The 21,073-nt window shown below is 39.9% G+C and overlaps 1 protein-coding gene and 1 long non-coding RNA gene across 2 annotated transcripts in view; one reads left to right on the top strand and one right to left on the bottom strand.

The window, feature by feature from the left end:
- Positions 1-21,073, top strand: part of dnah9 (dynein, axonemal, heavy chain 9) — a 180,366-nt gene that overhangs the window by 145,333 nt on the left and 13,960 nt on the right. Inside the window, exons 72-75 of the mRNA XM_085283675.1 lie at positions 886-1,077; positions 1,206-1,397; positions 6,605-6,775; positions 17,663-17,845. Coding sequence (XP_085139801.1) covers positions 886-1,077; positions 1,206-1,397; positions 6,605-6,775; positions 17,663-17,845 — 738 coding nt within the window. The remainder of the gene's footprint in view (positions 1-885; positions 1,078-1,205; positions 1,398-6,604; positions 6,776-17,662; positions 17,846-21,073) is intronic.
- Positions 10,704-11,783, bottom strand: LOC146567960 (uncharacterized). The gene is made up of 2 exons (XR_014893557.1): positions 11,582-11,783; positions 10,704-11,031 (listed from the first exon to the last, which is right to left on the bottom strand). It is a non-coding gene; the product is annotated as an uncharacterized LOC146567960 (long non-coding RNA).

Below are 21,073 nucleotides of genomic sequence, written 5' to 3'. Positions count from 1 at the left end.
AGAGTAGTAATATCAGCACGGTGGTACAACTAAGCTGTTGTGAATTTACTGTTTGTCTAAGCTAATCATTTAAATGATGAAATCATTTTAACAGTATCAGACTACACAGCTTTTTCAGACTCTTGCATACCCAGATGTTAATCTTGAAACTGTTGTCAAATCATAAATATCAAAGTTTGTGTTCCCTTGCATGTGCGAGGACTTCGACATGTGTTTATGCGTCTTTGTCTCTCTGCGATCGGACAGCATGCCGATTTTCTCCAGTCCACGGGTCATGAATAGAGGGGCTATGCATCTCTTTCAGCTGTGTTGAGCAGAGGAGTACCATACAGAATACTAACTAAATCTCCAAAAGGGTGCGTGCATGTGTTTGTGAGTGTGGTAGTCAGCCTGCGCTCTGCTTGTGCAATCTACACGTGCATCGTCAGAGTCAGCTCCCCTGGGCACTGCAGTAGCGGAAGCGAAAAGGCCTTCACCGTAGCACTCGGTGACACATGTTAGAATAAAGAGAATTTAGCCTTCCTATTTCCATAGGGGTTATTGGCAAGCTTATTTAACTATCTCTCCCCCCTGAGATTACAGTGCCATTTATGTCCACTTTTTTATTTGCCTGTCTTGAATAATGAGCCCATGAGATAGTTGAAGGCTGAAAGCGCTTGACAAGTTGTGACAATTAAAAAAGGGAATCTCATCGTTGGTTTTATTGCCATCTAGTCTTCTCATTGTCTGTCTTTTACCATGAAGCACTGCTGAGATCTGACAAAATATTGCACATCACAGGGCTACCTGCCACAACTTTTTACCCATAACATGCAGATATAACTCCAGTGCGAACAGTTCGAGATGCCCTTTGAACATGCCGCTTTTTGTTCTTTTGCGTTTCAGGATACGCTGGAAATGTGCGCAAGGGAGAATGAGTTTAAGAGTATTTTGTTTGCCCTTTGCTACTTCCATGCGGTGGTGGCAGAGAGGAGGAAATTTGGTCCTCAAGGTTGGAACAGATCATACCCCTTTAACACCGGAGACCTCACCATTTCTGTCAACGTCCTCTACAACTATCTGGAGGCAAATCCAAAGGTACACATGTTTCTTTACAAAGCCTGCTGTTTGTTATCTTAATTGGAAATCCGAACACGGGTGACCTCAGCTAAACACCAAAGGCCACTTTCCAGCAAAACAACATCCCCGTGCTCTGTAATCCCCAGGTGCCGTACGATGATTTGCGCTACCTATTCGGTGAGATCATGTATGGTGGTCACATCACAGACGACTGGGACCGGCGTCTGTGTCGCACATACCTGGAGGAGTTTGTTAAGCCCGAGATGATGGAGGGGGAGCTGTACCTAGCACCCGGTTTCCCCTTGCCTGGAAACATGGACTACAACAGCTACCACCAGGTGAGGCAGATAAGACTGGACTCATTTAGGCCATGAAACATTAAATAAAGATAATGTAGCCACAAAAAGGACACGACAGAAAATTAAAAGCAGAAGCTCCTAGTGGAATCAGCCATGTAAAAGCATAGTATCTCCCACTTACAGTGCAAGAAAAATATTAAGATTGTATTCTTCAATGTGTCCCCAAGGGGCGTCTATGTGGCCTCCAGTAAATTAATGGTGGATTAATGTGGCCATAACTGAATTACTGTAATTAAAAGGTTTTCACCATCATTATTCCCCATGTACAGTGTGGAGTAGTACAATCCAATGCTAAATCAATAACAATAAAATGCTTCCCATATGGGTCCCTGGGACATAACAGATTGTTGTTTGAGTTACATAAATATTTCTCTGAGGTGGAGCTGCTCTGTGGGTGGAAACTGTTTGCCAGTAAGTCTAACTGGCAAAGTTAAATGTGAGTAAACCAAGAAACATAAAATGTATGCAAGTCAGAATAAATAAAACCAGTTGGGTCATTGAGCTTACAGTATAAAGCAGGTTTCCAAACAACAAAATAGTAAAAATAAGAAAACAGTCGGTGACAGCAGCTACAGCTGTGTGCTGCTAGACTTTGGGAAAATAGCATTTTGTAGGGTTTTTGTCAGTAATTGCAGCTCCTGTAAAAGAACACAATATGAATGGATGTCCTACAAGCATGCCTTTGATGATGGTAGACTTAATTTGACCATCGGTCTGTTCCCAGCACTTATTTCTCAAACCTCTGTGGCTTCAGTAGAGGATAGGCTGTTCATGTGTTGCTTAAATGATCCAAGATCCACTGGGTGATCTGCATTCAACTAATGCTGAGCCAGTTTATTTGGTTCTTTAAAGCCATGGGAAAATTGGATTTGAATCCAATAATTCGAGGTGACTGCACAGTCTGGTGGTCACTGACTACTGGAAACACAATAATACTGGAAACCATTTATAGCAACTGTTTGACTTTTTAACTTTAGAACAAATAATTACAATAAAGGTGAGTAAAGTCCTGAAGGTCACATTTAAAAAAAAAAAGCAAAAACAAGAAAGTCGTGGGGACAATAGCACACCAAAGGGATGACAGAAGCACTAATACTAAGGTTTGTTCATTAGAATGCACTTTTATACTAGAATAGAATAGAAATATTATTTTTTGTCACTCAGTTCACGAGCTGCAACAAAACAGTAGAGAAACGGAGTTTAGGAGTAAAATTCAAAGAAATGAGAAATGGTAGCTTTATTGAATTACAGTTTGTTTGTATACACATTGTCTTTTGGGGACCCACTCAGGGAGGCTCAGGGAGGGACACCCACTCACGACAGATGGCTGCCCCTCCCTGAACCTGGTTCTTCCAGAGGTTTCTTCCTAAAAGGGAGTTTTTCCTTCCCATTGTCGACAATTGCTTGCTCATAGTGGGTCAACCAATTGTTGTTTTTTTTCTCTATTATTGTAGTATGTTTACAATATGTATGTTTAGAATAAAAAGCATCTTAAGGTAACCTTGAGATGCTATGTGAATGCATTAAATTGAACTGAATACACCTACACTGAATAAACCTGCCCACGAGCATTCTTGGGCGTGATACGTGTAATCACCTTCCATTTTTCAGTAACACAGTAATATTATGTATAAATCACATGGTAGTTATGTTATTTCTTGGGTTGTACAAGGTCTTGAATTATCTAAATGGTGATTAATTTCACTGAAGGATAGAAACACAAACCGTAAACTGTAAATGGGCCATAAAGCAGTTGTTCATAGGCTGAACTATAACAGATAACATAACACATAACATCTTTCATGAGACAAATCACAAGCTGCCTCACATCAAATAAAACCAACAAAATGCAGACATAAGACCAAAAAGGTTAAATCAGCACATCAGATAGAAAATGAAGCTGAAATAAACACATTTTAAAAAGTTTAAATAAAGTAAAAATGCTACATTAAATATGCCAGTTTAAAAAGATAATTCTTCAATCTATTTTCAAACAGGCCCAGTGAACTCACAGATCATAGACTGGAGGCCAGAGAGTTCCACAGTGTGGAAGCTACACCTGCAAAGGTTCTGTCACCTTTGCTTTTTAGTTTGGATAACGAGCCTCTGATCAGAAGGCCATAGAGTCGTGCTGGTGACATATGGCTGTCAGAGTTCATTGGTGATTCACCATGCAGAGGCCATGCAGGTGAAAACCACAACTTTAAATTGAATTTTGAATTTGATGGGGAGCCAGTGCAGTGACATCAGTGGAGGTGTGACATGGGAGGTAATCTAAGGAGCTTGGAAATAAAAACCAACTGGACTTGTCAAGTTTCTTGAATAAATTTCACCTCTTATCCGAGAGGCTTCATCTGTTAATGGTGTAGAGTCCCAGATATTTTGGCCCTAGCAGGAGTTGTCTGTTAAGAGAGTCGTTGACCCTCATCACATGAGCTGACATGTGAAAAAGGGTGTGGCTCTTTAGATTACCAGGACCTGGGTGACTGAGAACCTGCACAGACATCCAGGGAGGTTTTATTGTGACAAGTTAAAATTGAGTTACAGCAATCAAGGCAAGATGAAATAAAATCATGAATAACAATCTCAATCTCAGATTTTGATGCAATAAATCAGAGTTTACTGATGTTTCTCCAATGATTAAAACAGGAACCAAACCTCTGTCCTGCAAATCCAATAATAAAAGACACTCCTGTGTTTGCAACAGTTTCCAAAGATCTGGAGGACCAAGCTGAAAATGATCTGATATCCAAGACTGTATGCAGACCAAACAGTTTTGTATATTTTCAACTTCAGAAACACATTTGAGGTTTAAAGTTTGATGTAAAATCACCATCATAACAACCACAAAACTAAGAGCGATCATGGCCACAGATCTGTGTGTTGTTGCTTTTTTAATTTTGCGCTTGGCTTTGTGTTATAGGAAATATTGAAAAAGCAGTTATTTTGATTGTTGTCGCCTGAACTCACTGAATATCGTTGATCTTCTATAGCCTCCGGTCACTTCTAATAGCGTCCTTTGTGGGCTGCTCTTAAGGTTTATAATGTAAACGTATTATTTTACAAAGTATCCCAGGCCATGCTGTGGAATAACACAAACACAACTTAACAAGCAACATAAATAACAGATATTGTACATTCCGTTCTTTTATTTTATTTTTGGAGTTACAATCCAAACGCTAGGTTTAACTCCACGAATCCAAACAATCCAACCTTGTTCTGAAAAATCAGAAGTTTAACAATTTGATGACATTATAGTGTTAATCCGCATACAGAGAAAATGGTAAGCTTTGGAAAACTGTAATGATGTTAATATTCTTCAGTCAAATTCTTTATATGACTCAGATTAAACCCAGGAATTCTTTTACTGGGTCACTGCAGTGCTATCTTAGTTACACATTTAAGACTCTTCGAATAAACCTGCAACATATTGTACATTTGCCCATTCCCTGTGTGATCACCGTTAATAATGTTGACATGGACATGATGAAACCAGACTGTGACAGCTCCAAGCATTATCACGTTACTGCTTCCCCTCACTTGACCTCACCGTGTTTCCTGTCTGTTACTTGTCATTTAACACTAAACTCTATTGATAGGGTAAAATCCTACAGACTTCACAAGCAAGGCCAAGTATGTTCAGGTTGCTTTAGAATTTATCTTCAGTCTTTGACGGCACAAACCAGCGTGACATTTCCCTTCAGCATTTATGCAGTTCACATTTACTGCATGTGAACCACGAATTGTCATTGCTCTTGTGAGCACAAGAGCACAGGGGAGCACAGGGGACTCCCACAGGGAGTGGAGAGTTTTTTTGCAGTTAGCCTGACTAGGTGGTGGTAACTGAGTTTTTAGCTGTTTAAATTTGTCCAAAGAACAAAGGCTTTAAAGACCTTTGTGTTGTTGGAGGTCTGTTGGGCCATCTCCTACCATCTAAAACAAACCTACTGTATAAGAGAGGAGACAGGTGGACCAAGCACAAAGAAAAAGCCAGCGAGTCAGCAGTTCTCCTCCACTTTCAACAACATACAGGTGTACTCGGTGAGTAAATGTTAGCCAAAAAGTACTGAGGCTATCTCAAAACAGCTGACTACAAAGTGTTTCTGTATTAAAGGCCAGTATATTTTCCATCAAGACTTTCATCAGGACTTGATTAGAAGAACTTTTTTTTTTATTTAAGTGCCCCACAAAAGCCCCCCTTTTCAGTTGAGTTTTCACTTTCATCTGTACTGACTTAAAAGCATATTGATATTCATTATGGACCAGCAGATGGAAAATGTCACATTTCCTTTCCCTTGTTATGGTCATTAACAGTCTGTCAATTGATCCAGAGTGTTTGAATCTCCCCCAGAAATATCTCACCATTTATATGGCTCCATTCTTGTCCTTTGTCAGCAGTACTTCAAACGAAACACCAGAGTGGAGAAAAAAGTGATGGTACTTTCTAGACAGGAAGCAATTGAGTTGCAAATTTCCATTTTGTTATATACAAAAGAATGAACAGGAATCTAAGTGTAAATTAGGGTTAGTCAAAGGAGCTTGCAAAGAAAAGCGTCTGGACTTCTTTAGGTTACTTGAAGACGTTTCACCTCTCATCCGAGAAGCTTCTTCAGTTCTAAGGTCAAATGGTGGAGAGTCCCAGATATAAACCCAGTGGGAGTTTCCTCCCACAGAGGGAGAAACGGACCCCCTGATGATCCTCTAATCGCCTGAGCCAAGGTGTGAAACTGGGTGTGGGTCCCAATCAGCCAGAGTTTCGGGTGAGTTCATTGTGAAACCTGGCCCCACCTTATCATGCGAATTCCTGAAATCAGATGGCCCAGGATGTGAGTGGGCGTTAAGGCGTCTGGGAAGGGATCTCAAAACTGGATTATAGATGGCAGAGAGTTGGTGTCGTAAACCACCGCCTCTGTTCAAAGATGGTCGCTCACAGTGGACAAGAAGCCATCTATGTCCACTGTGAGCGACCATCTTTGAACAGAGATGAACCTCTCATCTCGGATGAGAGGTGAAACGTCTTCAAGTAACCTAAAGAAGTCCAGACGCTTTTCTTTGCAAGCTCCTTTGACTACGATGACCTGGATGACTGAGAACCTTCACAGACATAAATTAGGGTTAGTTAATCTTAAAAGAAAACAATACTTTCTGACTGATTCTGATAAAGTTCTGACTTTTTCCTGCTCCAGTACATCGATGACAACCTTCCTCCTGAGTCCCCTTATTTGTATGGCCTTCACCCCAATGCTGAGATTGGCTTCCTTACACAAACCTCAGAGACACTTTTCCGCACTATCCTGGAAATGCAGCCGAGGGACAGAGGAGTGGGTGAGGGAAGCGGGACGACGCGTGAAGAGAAGGTAAATGCTTAATTTGTTTTTTACAGTTTAGTAAGATAGGCAAAGTTTGCAAAGTACCTTGTATTTAAATGTAGTTATTAGTAATTAGGTTGCATTGGGAACCATAAGATAGTGCTCTGAAAATCCACTGTCAGCTTGACGCATCGCAGTCCTATTGAACCATCGGCAAATTAAGCTAATAAATAAAAGTCAAGGACTGTCACTAGTGAGCTCTAATTACAGCGTGTCTAAGAATCCATTTGTGTAGTACATAGATTGTATACAAAGATCGTCACCCATTGGTTTTAACTGGGCTGAACTGAAATCTTGAGAACCCCTCTACAGTTGATCCCATCTTTATCCAGCTGGAGCCAGAAATATAGAAAGCACTTTGGACCAGAGGTAGTGACACCGCAAACATCATTAGGGCTCTGTCAGGACGTAACTTTCTTTGAGGATCAATATCTATCAAATGATTAAAAATTTTTTTTTAAAATGACCACTAGCATACAGATCATAAAGAGTGGATTTATCTAATAGTTACTGACCTCATGTCAGGATCCATCCATCCACTTATCCAATTCAGGGCCATGGGAGGGCTGGAACCTATCCCAGCTGCCATAGGGTAAGAGGCAGGGTGCACTCTTAACTGTCAAAGGGCTAACACAGAGGCACAGACAACCTTTCACACCTATGGTCCATTTAAAATCCCCAACAAACCCAAACTCACTAACTGCATGTCTTTGGACTGTGGGAGGAAGCCAGAGCACCTGGACAGAACCCACAGAGGCACGGGGAGAACATGCAAACTCCACACAGAAATGCCTCAGCATTCAAACCCAGGACCTTCTTGCTGTCAGGCAACAGTGTGAAGATGTCATAGGGTAAAAAAAATTGGTGAGATGTTGTGTTTTGTCAGAACCGAGCGAAAAACAGCTCTAGTGCTGAAAAATGAAGCTAAACATAAAGTGACAAATTTCAGATACTTTAATGGTTACTTGAGTCTAAGGCTCTGAAAGTGAGTCAGTCCCAGAGTTTTACGACCTGGTGCAAAAAATGGGCTTTGATTGTGTAGATAACATACAACCTAAACCTGTATCAACTGTATGGTGGTTTATTTGTGAGTTGTTGTTTTTTTTTTTTTTATTAATAACTCAACCATTTGGTATTGTTGTTAAAGGCTGTGTTGTGTTTGTATAGCATTTTGGCATTTTAGTGGATTTTCCTAACAAATAATATGCCTCGTGTCTTGTACCGTCCTTAGACGTTTCTGCCCATGTGACCACTATTATATAATATAATATATGACATAATAAGAAATGGGGAAACCAGGTTTTCTACATGCAGAAACAATATTTCAGGAAATGTAGATCTAAGTTTACGATATTTTATATTTATTGTATGTAAATAGAATGATCCCATTAATAAAAATATTAGTTCATTTTGAAAACATTTAAATGAAACCACCAAACAGGGGCCCTGAGGTCACCCACAGCATAAGCTCATCCCCTCACAGAAAAGGGGCTCCGCTGTTTATCATGTCTTGAGACGTGACCAGATACTCTGAAAATCCAGAAATCTCATAGTAATGAAATATTATTTGCAGTAGCAGTAAGATTTTATTTCATTTGAACTATAGGAGCTGGCAACACCCAAGAAAAACCAGACCAATGTATTTGTCTTGAAAATGTAACATCCCGCCTCTACTTTCCCAAAGCTGATGTATCCTGATTCTTTGGCAACTGATAATCATATCTGATAAACTAACCAGCACCATTTTTCTTGCAGTGAGATATGAAATAGTTGCAAATTAATTTTGTGATGATTAACTAGTTGAATAATGGACTAAGAAATTGAGCTCTGATGGGGAAGTACTTTAGGCTGTATAAAATCTCTTTAATTGGCACACAAGGACTTGCAGAAAGATTTGATCTGATTTCAGCATGTTTTTTCCTACTTGCTGATTAATGCTCTTGCATTTTCAGGAGTTTCTTACTTATACTCATTGCTTAGTTTGACTTGCTTTAACTTCCTCCAAAGATTTTCTTTACTTTTGTCATTTCTCCTGATCTTCTGCCAAAAATTGATGTTCTTAGTCTGAACTGACAGATTCATTTTCACCTGGTATTACTTTTGATTTTAAAATTAGGAATCAGCCTGGATCTGTTCTGTGATGACCTTTGTGATCAGGGCAGGGAGGAAGGAATACACATATTCATTAACTCTAGGGACCTGTACTAGCAAGTTCAACATACCAAACATACCCAAGATATCCATTATTTTTCTTCAATTACATCATATTACACTGACATCAGGCTAAGCGGGCACAAGAAGATGGTGTTCAGCCAGATAGACCAACCACGAGTTTTCAAGTCTATCTGTGAGTACATTTACATGAAACGGGGGGTATTGTGGGTATTTGATCAATCAGAAAAATGGGCAGGTGTGCTGGCAAGGGAGTGATGTAAGAAATAATGATAAAAACTATGCTGTGAAAAGATAAAGAAGTTACACACAAGCTGAAAGCAACTCAAACAGCAGAGTGTGACTGTGTGTAAGAGGAAAAGACTGTACAATATTTTAATATTGAAAGCTTTAAACGACAGAGTTAGCCCTCAAGTTTTGCTCAAATCCTGCTTCAAACTACAGGGCTCTGTTGTCTGTCAGAAAGTGTCCATACCATAATAATAATAATGGATTGGATTTATATAGCACTTTTCAAGGCACCCAAAGCGCTTTACAATACCACTATTCATTCACTCTCGCATTCATACACTGGTGGAGGCAGCTACGGTTGTAGCCACAGCTGCCCTGGGGCAGACTGACAGAAGCGAGGCTGCCATTTCGCGCCATCGGCCCCTCTGGCCAACACCAGTAGGCAGTAGGGTAAAGTGTCTTGCCCAAGGACACAGCGACCAGGACAGAGAGCCCAGGGATCGAACCGGCGACCTTCCGGTTACAGATACGCTTCCCAACCCCCCTGAGCCACGGTCGCCCCAATAACCATATAAACATCATATACATATATTCAGCTAAATATTAACAGATCCTCATGAGGTGAGGAGGATCGTTGGAGTGGTGGTGGATGAGCCCAAAACTACATGGGAGAAGCTTGTTAATGATCTGAGGGCACTTTGGAGCACAGTCACCAAGAACGCAACTGGTAACACACTATGGCTTAATGCAGCGATTCCCAACTCTTTGTAGTTTTGTGTCTTATTTTGAAAGAAATATTTACACGTTACCATAGCAACCAGAGAGCATTAAGGGGCAGAGAGGAGGATGTCACTCTCAATGCTGTTGGCGCATTTCAGGAGGACGGTGCTAATAAAGTTGCACAGTTATACAGTGAATTTGCGTTTATTATTATTATATTTACAAAATACCACAGTTTTTGTCTTGTCTTGTCATTTTATTTTGTTGTATTTATCTGTGACATTTTAAAGGCCAGTCCGTAAAAATATTGTCTGATATTAAACCAGTTGGTGGTGCAAAGAAGGTTGGGGACCGCTGCCTTAATGGATCGGGCAATGTACTGCAAAATCTTGGATGAGAACCTTCTTTGCTGAGCCAAAATACTGAATATGCCTTGTGCATGTGTAACCCATTTGTGTGTGTTATGCCTATTGATGTGTTGTGGTCTGGCGAATGAATAAGAGGCAGGAGACAGCACTGGATCTCTGGGCTCTTTACTGCAAATTGCTGTAACATCTGCAATCTCCCGCCATGCTGAAAGGAGCTGTGACTGGGGTACACATGCACGTGTAACACTGGTGGTGCAATACTAGGCCTGTTAGTGCTACTTCTTGCCTTCTTTGCCTGTAGTACGGCAGTATAATTACCTTTAACCACAGTACGAGGACAGAAGGGAAATATGGACCAGATCAGACAGGTTCTAGATTCGTAGGAGCCAAGGGTGTATGACAACAGAGGACTTGTACACAGTAGGTGTAGAAAACACAATTGCATTTATTAGCAATTATTAAAGTTGTGCACATTTAACAAAAGTAGAGCGCTCTTCTTGAAAACAAAATAAAATAAACCCCACAAATGGTCGACCTAAAGATATATTGTCTTTTGTGTCTTTTTTAAAGTCAATTTCAGTCTTTCAATGTTCAGTAGTCATTCAGTGTGTTTGTAACCAGTCGGGTTACAATCTACCAGTTCATCCGGCTCTTTGGGCTGGGCTCGCCATCCAGTACTGGAAAAGGGATCCTCGATTCTTCTCAGGTCCTCAAAACCAATCCAATCCAAATAAGCAAAGGAAAAAACCTGACCTGGGGACCAGGCCAGAACACAGTAGTTCAACATTTAAGCTATCATGCCTGTAACTTATTATTACTACTGGTTGCTTGTAGTGCTTCTAAATTTCTTTCAAAATATTCTATGTTGTACAACAAATTATTCTCATTTCAAAGGGAAAAAGTGCATAGGAAACACACATTTAAAACAATACAAAATAGCTCAGTAGTGCATTAGAAATACACATTGGCTTGAGACTTATCAAGTTTCAGCTAAGTAAAGTGCAGGTGAAGGCACTTAATTTCACATTGCTAATACTTAGTGTGCAGAACTATAATTAGCACCATGAGAAAAGGGAACATGTGCTAACATAACATCGCACAACACCATACATTATACATCAATACCACAGTAATGTGACATAAACCTTTAAAGAACATCTCATATAAAGTGCAGCAGACTCAGTGCTAATTGCTTTAGCCTCGGAAAAGGCACTTTCATTGCAAAATGGCTAACGGAAGTTAGCATCAGAGCTAGCGGCAAGTAGCATGCTATGCTAGCGCACGTGTGCTGCCTGGGACTTACCATGCGAAGCAACAAATGCTACACGGGGCTTCACAGTGCTCACGTTGGCTCACGGCCTCTGGAATACAGTATCACTCTTATTATTCTTGCCGAAAAAAGGACTTTCTCTATCCAGCTAGCTTCTTTGCCGCACGGGTAAACTGAATTTTTGGGGAAATTCAAAAGCATTTAACACATATCCTACACAGGATCTTCCAGGATGAAAATGACCCAAAACATATTGTTCAGGCAACAAAGACGTGACTGCAGAAAAAGCATATCAAGGTCAATGAGTGGCCTTAGCTGGTCTCCAGACCTCAGTTTCCAAGCAGCACCCAAGAAACCTAAATAATCTAGAGTTTCTGTAAAGAGTGGGCCAAAATACTTCATGAGATGTGTGCAAACCCAGTGAACAACTGCAGGAAACCTCTTGCCGCTGTGCTTGGCAACAATGTTTTCTCAATCAAGTACTAAGTTTTGTTTTGTTTGGAGATCAAATACTGATTTTTCTGTTTGTTGGCTGATTTTGTGTCTCTCCATTTGAAGTATGTTAAAAATTAGAAACTGTTCATTTCTTTGTAAGTGAGCAAATTTAGAAATTCAGCAGAGAATCAAAAACTGATTCCCCCTTCCTGTGTGGTGCCTACGAAAATTATTTCATTTTAATATTCCATGTGTTTTGTGCCTGCACCATATCTCCAGTTTTATTATTTGACACACATTCTCCCTCAAAGACTGGCCTGACATATTTGGTACCATTACCATCTTCAGTAAAATGTGAATTAGGTTTAAGCAGTGTTTTTCTGCATAGTGTATATTTGTTATGACAACGCTACAAGCAGGTCAGTTATATTCATGGGTATATGGGAATGGTAGCATTTAAACTCAGATTTTGATTTTGATGTGATTTTCTGCCCTTGTGTACGGTAGATATCCCAGGCAGATATATGAACCAGGGCCTTAGTAAGTCTCACACGAAACTCTAAGCGAGATCCCCAAAACTTAAATGTGTGATGACAACGGGTGACATTTTCTGTGGCTCCTGCATGGCCAATTGAAAATAAATTGTGACCAACTGTTTGGGGCTTTGAAAACACCTAGGGTGAGTTTTACAAGGATGGCATTTTGTGGTGCATTTTTTGGTTCAGTACTGCTGTGAAATAAAGTTTATATGAGTGTAAAAGCTAAAACAAATATTCTGTCAGAGAGTGCAGCTTTCTGCACTCCCTCTATGGAGCAAGTGTCACTTTTCTTATATCATGATCTGGAAGTGTTAGCTTTGTTAAAAAAAGATGCAGTAAAAGTTACCCTGATTTTTTTCTCCTCCTTTAAAAAAGAATGAATAATTTGTTTTTATATAACTGAGAGTGGCTGTGGTTCAGGAGTAGAGTGTGTGTGCGTGTGTGTTTGTGTGTGTGTGTTAGAGAAGACTCTTAGAAAATGAGTTTATATGAATGTTTGTGTTTTTGGACGAATGAAAGTTGTTGTAAAAATTGCTTTGAGTTGGAGTAGAGAAAACACTATACAAGTATGTATGTTGGTATATTCATCCAAATAAGATAAGATATGCCAGAAATTGGGAAACAGTAAAGACAAATGATAAAAATATGATGAGAAAACAAGGCAGAAGAACTCAGTACAGTCAAAGTACTCCACTAGACAAATAAATAGAATACAGTAAAAAAAAAAAAATTTAAAAATTAAAAAAAAAAAAAAATATATATATATATATATATATATATATATATATATATATATATATATATATATATATATATATATATTAGGGGTGCAACGATACACAAAATTCACAGTTCGGTTCGATACTTTGGTGTCACGGTTCGATATTTTTTCGATATAAAATAAAATGTTCATGCCTTTTTAATTTGTCATTTATTAAAATTATAAGTATAGATTTTAACTCAAAAGTACAGTTTTTAAATTTAACCCTAACCCTTGTGCGTGTTTTTTATTTTGACAGCGAATGCGCACCTGCGGACCACTTATGTGCACCCCTGGTTATTTAGCTCATCATATCCAGCCACAGAAATTCTTTTGTCCATGAAACCATAAAGCTGCACTTTCTTTTTGCCTTATAGTCTGATTTGTCATAACTTTTCTGTTTTGTGGTAAGCTTTTCTTTGGCTGTCACTTCTTCACCCTGACCTGTCTTATTTGGCTCAGCAGAACTAAAATATATATCCTGCTGCTTTTACACACGCACTCACATAAGCTCAGCGATTCTCTGCGCGATCAACCTCTCACATGTTTAAGCTTGCTGCGGGAGATTTCACTTGTCATGTTTGCATAGTAAGCTAACAATTGATAAGACGATGTCAGAGGAATTGGTGCACAAATTATCATCACTCACCAATCAGTACTGTCGCTCTCTATACACAGTTCACGCGATTGCAAAGTGAAAGCAAAAAAACAAGCGCAAATTCAAACGCGATTTCAATATGTCACATATTGACAGTGGCTCACCGATGCCAATGACATAATTACTCAGCTACATTTCCGAAAGAATGCAAAAGCATTGACATATATTTTTCCTTCCTACAATAGCCGGACGGGCAGGGAAGAGATAGATTTTGGTAGCCCGACTGGAAAAATCGCTAGCCCCAGGACGTCGGGCTAGCGATTTTGCGAGCCCTGTATCTGATTGAGGAATCACTCATCTTTGGAAAAGAGAGTTTATTACAGAGAAATGGCTCTTTCCAAAATAAAAGTTATACTATCCGCTTCTTCTGGGCTATATTCTCAGCAGCATATTAAACATATCAGGTCCCCATAAGGAGAATCATGTGCTAACGGCTGTCTAAATGACTCGGGTAAAGTTTGTAGCATGCAGGCTTGTTGTTTTTGTCTTTGCACTAGGATGATGTCGGCGTAAATGTGCAGTCATATTCGTTGTGTTCCCACTAGTGCTTTCAGGTTAACCTCGTTAAAATGACCTTAACGCCACAACACGGCAAATCTCCGTTAACGAGCTACCCCTAAAAGCCCCGTGCATGGGGCTAGACGGCCAACACGTTAACGAGCTAACTGCGCTAACACACTAGCTCCCACCCATGTAATTGAGCATTGTGTGGCACATCCAACATACTGTTTTACTTTAGTCCATGACGCGCTTACCTTCAGGGTCATACGTCACATGAAAACCAAAATAATTCCAAACACCAGATCTGAATGAGGGTGGGGGAGGTTCAATTTGCCATGTTGCAAGGAGAGCTTAACTTCTGTCTCGCTAGCTTGCCCTGCGCTCTTCCTTCTGACGATGCTGTCTGTGTGGAGCGCACATTGGATCTGCGCTCGACAGTGCAGCCTAGACGGAGTAGTCGGACGCAGATTCACTGAGCGCTCCACACAGACAGTATCGTCAGAAGGAAAGTTGATAAAATAAATTACAAATGTTGTATTGTTCGATACATATGCGTACCGAACCGAAAGCACTGTATCGAACGGTTCAATATCGATACGAATATCGTTGCACCCCTAATATATAGATAGATAGATAGATAGATAGATAGATAGATAGATAGATAAATTATTTTGGTTTGTTTTACTGTATTTGATTGCTACAGTCACACTAGTGAAACAGTGGTTGGAGACTGTAGCGTGACCAAAGTTGTTGCAACTGTGTGCAATGAACTTGTGATTTTGTTGCCTTTGATATGGTTGCTTTGAAGACGGGGGACAGATCCTTGACCACTCACAATCAGCTGCTATCTTCAAAGTGATTTTGGTGACTCACAACAGCAATTAAATGACAGAAAAACAGAATCAGTCTCATTAGATGTTATCTGCTTATGATAACACAGCAGTTATTGTAATAAATAGGCAAAAAGTACAAATCCAGCTATTGCAAATGTGTTGCTTTTTACATACACGGAAATTCACATGAAAAAGGAATTCACATTAACTGCTTACATTTAGAATCCCAGATGATTAGAATCAGAAATTCATTCACAGATAGTGACATAGTTGGTGCTTAAAAATGGCATTCCAACTTTTATATAGGAATATAATGAGAAGACGAGTTGGCAACCGGCTTACTCAAGTCCCCTACTGCAAAAAGGCATGTCACAGACAGGTTCAGCTCATCGGTTCAGACTGACTTAATTGCGAAGTTTTGGAAAATAAATGCCAATTATATGTTGACCTTGACTAATCTGTCTGAGAATGATTACAGTTAGTCCAAGATGGACTATTTGAAGATTGTTTAAAGATAACTTAAAAGTGACTACCCCAAGGTTAAGCATGAAAAGGCCTTAGTTGGTTGACTCAACTACTTGTGGTCAGATGTACAATGCAAAAAGTTCAATTTATTAATCTGATATGCATAAATCTTTCCTATTCACAAAGAGACTCTCATCCTATTTTTGCTCTAATATGACTGAGCCATTAAAAAGTAAAAGCTTAAATTAATTGCTTTAAATAAAAGTGCCCTGTAAAGTACGTGGTTATGGAAGCTATTTATAAACTAAACTATAGCTAAATAAGCCACACAGCCCAGAGAGTGGTCAGCAACCATCTGACAACCACGGATTGCAAAGGAAAAACAGGTATTCCCCAACCAAACAATTGACTGCTGGCAGTTGTTGTGAAATTGATCAATAAAGCCCCATTCACATGTGTATTGTCCATTATTCAGTCGACTAAACTGTGTGTTGACAATGTTAAAAATGGGAGTAGTTAATGACTGTATTGTGTATCTAGTATGTAGTCCTGTGAATGGGCTTATGAAAAAATATATCACAGTTAGATACATTACATGTACATCTCTGGATTGTTAGTATCACCATAGGGGACAAAGTCGGTGTGGCAAACCAAACCAAAGAATAACATGCTCGTGATGATCGTGAATGTGTGATCACTTTTGTGGTTTTCAGGATCTGATCCATTACAGCATAGTGCTTCACCAGTTGTTTTCTTAGTGACTGTGATCTCAACTGCCTCCAGATTATGAACAAGCTCCTCCTGTGTAGTTTTGGGCTCATCCACATTCCAGCTCCCGATCAAGGATGATTAATGGACATTTGCAGGCCTACAGTCTTGTCCCTGACATCTTTAGACAGCTCTTTGGTCCATGTTGGTGGAGGTGTGCTTTTTACTCATAAGTGTTTTTAAGAAAAATGTGTTTTTCTGGATTTTTGTTGATATCCTGTCTCTCTCCTTTAAAGTAAAACTATGGTAAAAATTAGAGACTGTTTTTTTCTTTGTAAGTGAGCAAACCTATGAATTCTGCAGGGGATCAAATAATTATTTCCACCACTTTATGATTACAATTTGATAATTGCAACAACCCCTTTCTAACAGAAAACATTAATTTGATTTCACCGCTGACCATTAGGGAAGTTTGCTCAGCATGTTTCATTCATGTTTAATTCATATGCGCATGCTTTTAACTGGGATTGATTTACTTATGTTTGCTCTCATCTGTATTTTGAAGTCAATGATTAGTTGACCTTAAAATGTCTAAAAACATATATGTAAGGTTGATTTGTGACTTTACATTTGCCGTGTGTGTTTTTTTCCGTGTTTCCATTGGTCATTTAATATATTATGATTTGGAATCTTTCTGGCTTACTGAAGAGGCCCACTTTGTATTCTGGGTGTTCAGTAGCTGCCAAAGTCAAGTCAGATATTCAGAATCATCAGGAATAAAAAATCCATAGATACGATGACCTGATATCCTTAGTTTGGTACCTAATCCTTTGATTGATCTCTCTTGCTGGTTGTCTTGGGAAAGTTTGGACACAGACATTAGCTTTCACCCCTTGTCCACAAAAATACGATGTGAGCATTGATTTTCTGAAGGAATAATACTGTTATTGAAAACAAAAAGCTGGTGTTGCAAAAATATGTCTTCATGAATATTTATGGAACAATTTCAAACAGTTTCTCAGACTGTCAGCATTGACAGGACTGAGTTTATGTGACTCAGATGAACCCATCTCTTTCAGATGTTTGCTTAGGATAGTATTGTCTTACCATTGGTGTTTCTTGTCCTACTTAGCTTTAATATTGACAAGCATAATGGGCTACTTTACTGGGAAACACTCCTCTCACTTTTTTCTACATTCCTATCCATGTTATCAGGTGCATGCAGTGCTGGAAGAGATACTGGAGAAACTCCCAGAGGAGTTCAACATGGCTGAGCTTCTAGGGAAAGCAGAGGAGAGGACTCCCTATCAGGTCGTGGCGCTGCAGGAGTGTGAGCGTATGAACATTCTCACCCAGGAGATCAGATGCTCTCTTCATGAGCTAAGCCTTGGACTTAAGGTGAGTAGTGGCTTTGAAGTGTTAATGGGAGGCTATGCACTGTTATGAGACTGGAGATGGAAGTGTTTTGCCTTGCAAAAACATTTACATTGTACATGTCCTGTGGACAAAGCCTGAGTTTTATTATGATACAGTATTCAGTAGCTACCAAGTCAAATAAGATCCATCCATTGATTCCTCCACTCATCCATCTTCTTTCACCTATCCTGTGCTGGGTCACATGAGCAACCTAAGCAAGGAAGCCCAGAAGTCCCTCACTGAGGTGTTCCCAGGCCAGCAGAGAGACCTATTTGACATGGGTCTACTCCTGGGCCTCCTGCTGGTAGGAGATAGCAACTGGTCACACTATTTCAGTCACTACCCAAAGCCCATATCCATACGTGAGGATAGGGACGTTGATCGACCAGTCTAGTCTAAGGTTCTAGTTCTCATTCCCACTGCTTCAGACTTGCAAACCACTCCAGTGCAAGCTGGAGGCCACTACCTGATGTTCATCCTAATAGAGATATCTCCAAATGGAGCAACCTTTGAACGACAGTCAGGACCAATTTTCCAAGCCGAAGGTGCGGGGAAGCAACCGTCTTTTCCTGTAATAAAAACTCCAATGGTGATACGTAGGATATCCAGGCCTCCCCACCTCCTTCCACCAAAGGCAACTCCAGAATGGAAAAGAGTCCATCCCTTCTCCAAGAGACTGGTTCCAGAGCTCAAACCAACTCAAATGCATTGAATTTAGCCGTTTAAATTTATATAACACAAATGACACAGCAAGTGGAAGCCAGAACGACAAGTCTGGGGGGGAGAGATCATCACCCCCACCCGAGATTGGATACCAAGCCCCAAATGCAATGGAAGAAGGATTGTTGAGTGCAAGAGGAACTGACCTAAAAGACAGGATCATAGCGAAGCTTGAAACCTGGACCTTCTGTAGCCGGTTACCAAGATTACAAGTTCCCTCTGAAGGCCTACTGTCGATCAGAATCAGAATACTTTAATAATACCTAAGTAAATTATGTAATTATGTGAATGCAGTACTACAGACAATACCTACTGCAACCATTACCAAGACAAATCAGCTGATCTACACCACGGCTATAGTAATCAGTGAGATGTTTGGCTAGGAGTTGAGCGACCATAAGAAGTATAGAGAACATTCGAGATCTCTGTCCAGACGAGTGCAGTCCTAGGAACAGCCAAGATACTGCACAGGACCCTCAACGACTAAAAACCTGCAACGCAAAACAGTGAACTGTGACTTGAATCCCCACCATAAAAAGCTTCAGTTATTGTCAACACCTATGATTCACTTTACATAGGCTTCTCTACTGTTGACATCAACAGACTGCTTAGTTAGTATTCCTGCACAACTAAATCTTTTCCTTTGTTGTTTGTCAGAAGCACGGTTGTAAGAGTGACTCAGAGATCTGGCTTACAGAGTAGCAGAAAGGAATGAGATTTCGGCATTCTCTGTGTCAAGCCTGACTGAGTCATGTGTTAACAACAAATGAAAAGAGAAAGAAAGGGGGAAAAATATGTCAATGCATTTGTCAGGAGTTATGAGGCTTCGATCTCCCCGCCCTACAAGCCCCAATAAATCGGCTCAGTGATTTAAAAGCCATGTACACTGTTGTACCAGCAAATGGAATCATATGTTGCCTCTATAGTTCAATAAATAGGAACTATCAGAATGTTATCCTGGTTGAGGTGTTGGAGCTTCATAGTGCTATGAGGTTGAGTATGAAATGGCTGAACTGATGGATTATTTTGAGGAGTGGTTAATGATAAAGTCACTTATCTAGATAAACCCACAGAACCTTATCACCCTCATAAAGAATTCTTATGTCAGAAATGGGTATCTATACATCAGCGATACATCAGCTACACTATCAGCAGGTGAAGGACACTACTGTTTTCACTCGCATGCTGTCTCATTACTCATCAGTGCCATCTTCTCTTGGCTATCTTACAGCATGTTTCCTTATCTGGCATGGCTTGCTTATTCCCATGTTTACTGATTTCTAAAGGGCTTGTTACCATTCAACACCTTAAGTAGCTGGAAGGTCTCACCTCCAGTGTTTAGCTAGACAAGCAGGAACTTTTTTCCCTTCCTGTAAATAGCATTCAAAAACCAGCAAGAAGTTTTTTGCACAGACACAGCATTTGTCAGCACTGAGAGCACTCGCCCTAATTAAAATGGGTATTTCCAGATGATCAAGAAGAGCATGAAAGCCAAATTATACAACAGATTTTTCATATCCACAAGCAGCCTGTTCAATAAAGTACAGCAAACAATGGCAATAGAACTAATATTAGCATTTATGGTGACATCACCAGCCTAGCAAGCTCTGGTGATTATACTGCAACAAATCCGCACTATATCAACATAATGTTATCTGAAAGATTTTTTTTTTCAAAAATGAAGTTAGAAATTGGATAAATTAGATTTATCTATTTTCTATGGCAAAGGGACAGAACTTGCCGATACCCGTGTAGATGTTGCAGTTTCGTGTTTCATGACCTGCCTATCAAACACTGGTCGGGTCACACCAGCAGTTCATATTGCAATATCTAACATTTTAATGGAATCCTCACATTCTAACAAGTAAATCCATACTTTTCTATTGCATCATATTCATGTTTGTTTTAAAGCAAAATGTCTTGAAATTACTGAACTTCAAAGGAATACCAAGGGAGTATCCAAAACAGAGGAAAATGTTGTAGCTTATGAACACAATCAAATGTTATTTTCCTTTTCTGTTGGCTTCCACACATATAAGTCTCAGAATTCTGCATGTGGGATAACCTATTGTTATTGTAATGCCGACATAGAAGTGTTCTTTAATTTATTATAGTGGTAGATTTATGAAGTCAGGCCTAGACCTCAGTTTGCACCCACTATGCAACAGCAAGTCGTTGGTCTTCCTTGGTCTCTTGTGCTCTGGGGGTCTCTGGATGTCTGGAGCCTGGATCTCCTCCATACCTGCTTCATGCCCTGGAGGACGGGGCTGTGGCTCCCCACACCCTCTAGCAGATCATTACATGAAGGAACCTTTTGAATACAAGCGCGCTCATGCTCACAGGTGTACACACGGGTGCTCACAGACACAAATTACACCTTACCTTCCTACCTCAAAGCACACCGTGAGCTGTTGATCTTATGTGCTGCACAATAATATTCAATATTTAGTATTTACTTTTATATTCACACAGGTTATCGTGATGTTGTTG

The sequence above is a fragment of the Mchenga conophoros genome, linkage group LG8 (genome assembly GCF_057382185.1).
Source record: "Mchenga conophoros isolate Kocher_MC1m ecotype Shallow Benthic linkage group LG8, M_conophoros_male_GT1.1, whole genome shotgun sequence".
Classification (NCBI taxonomy): domain Eukaryota; kingdom Metazoa; phylum Chordata; class Actinopteri; order Cichliformes; family Cichlidae; genus Mchenga; species Mchenga conophoros.
Note: the sequence above shows the minus strand (reverse complement) of the source record. Positions and strands in the feature narration are given on the sequence as shown.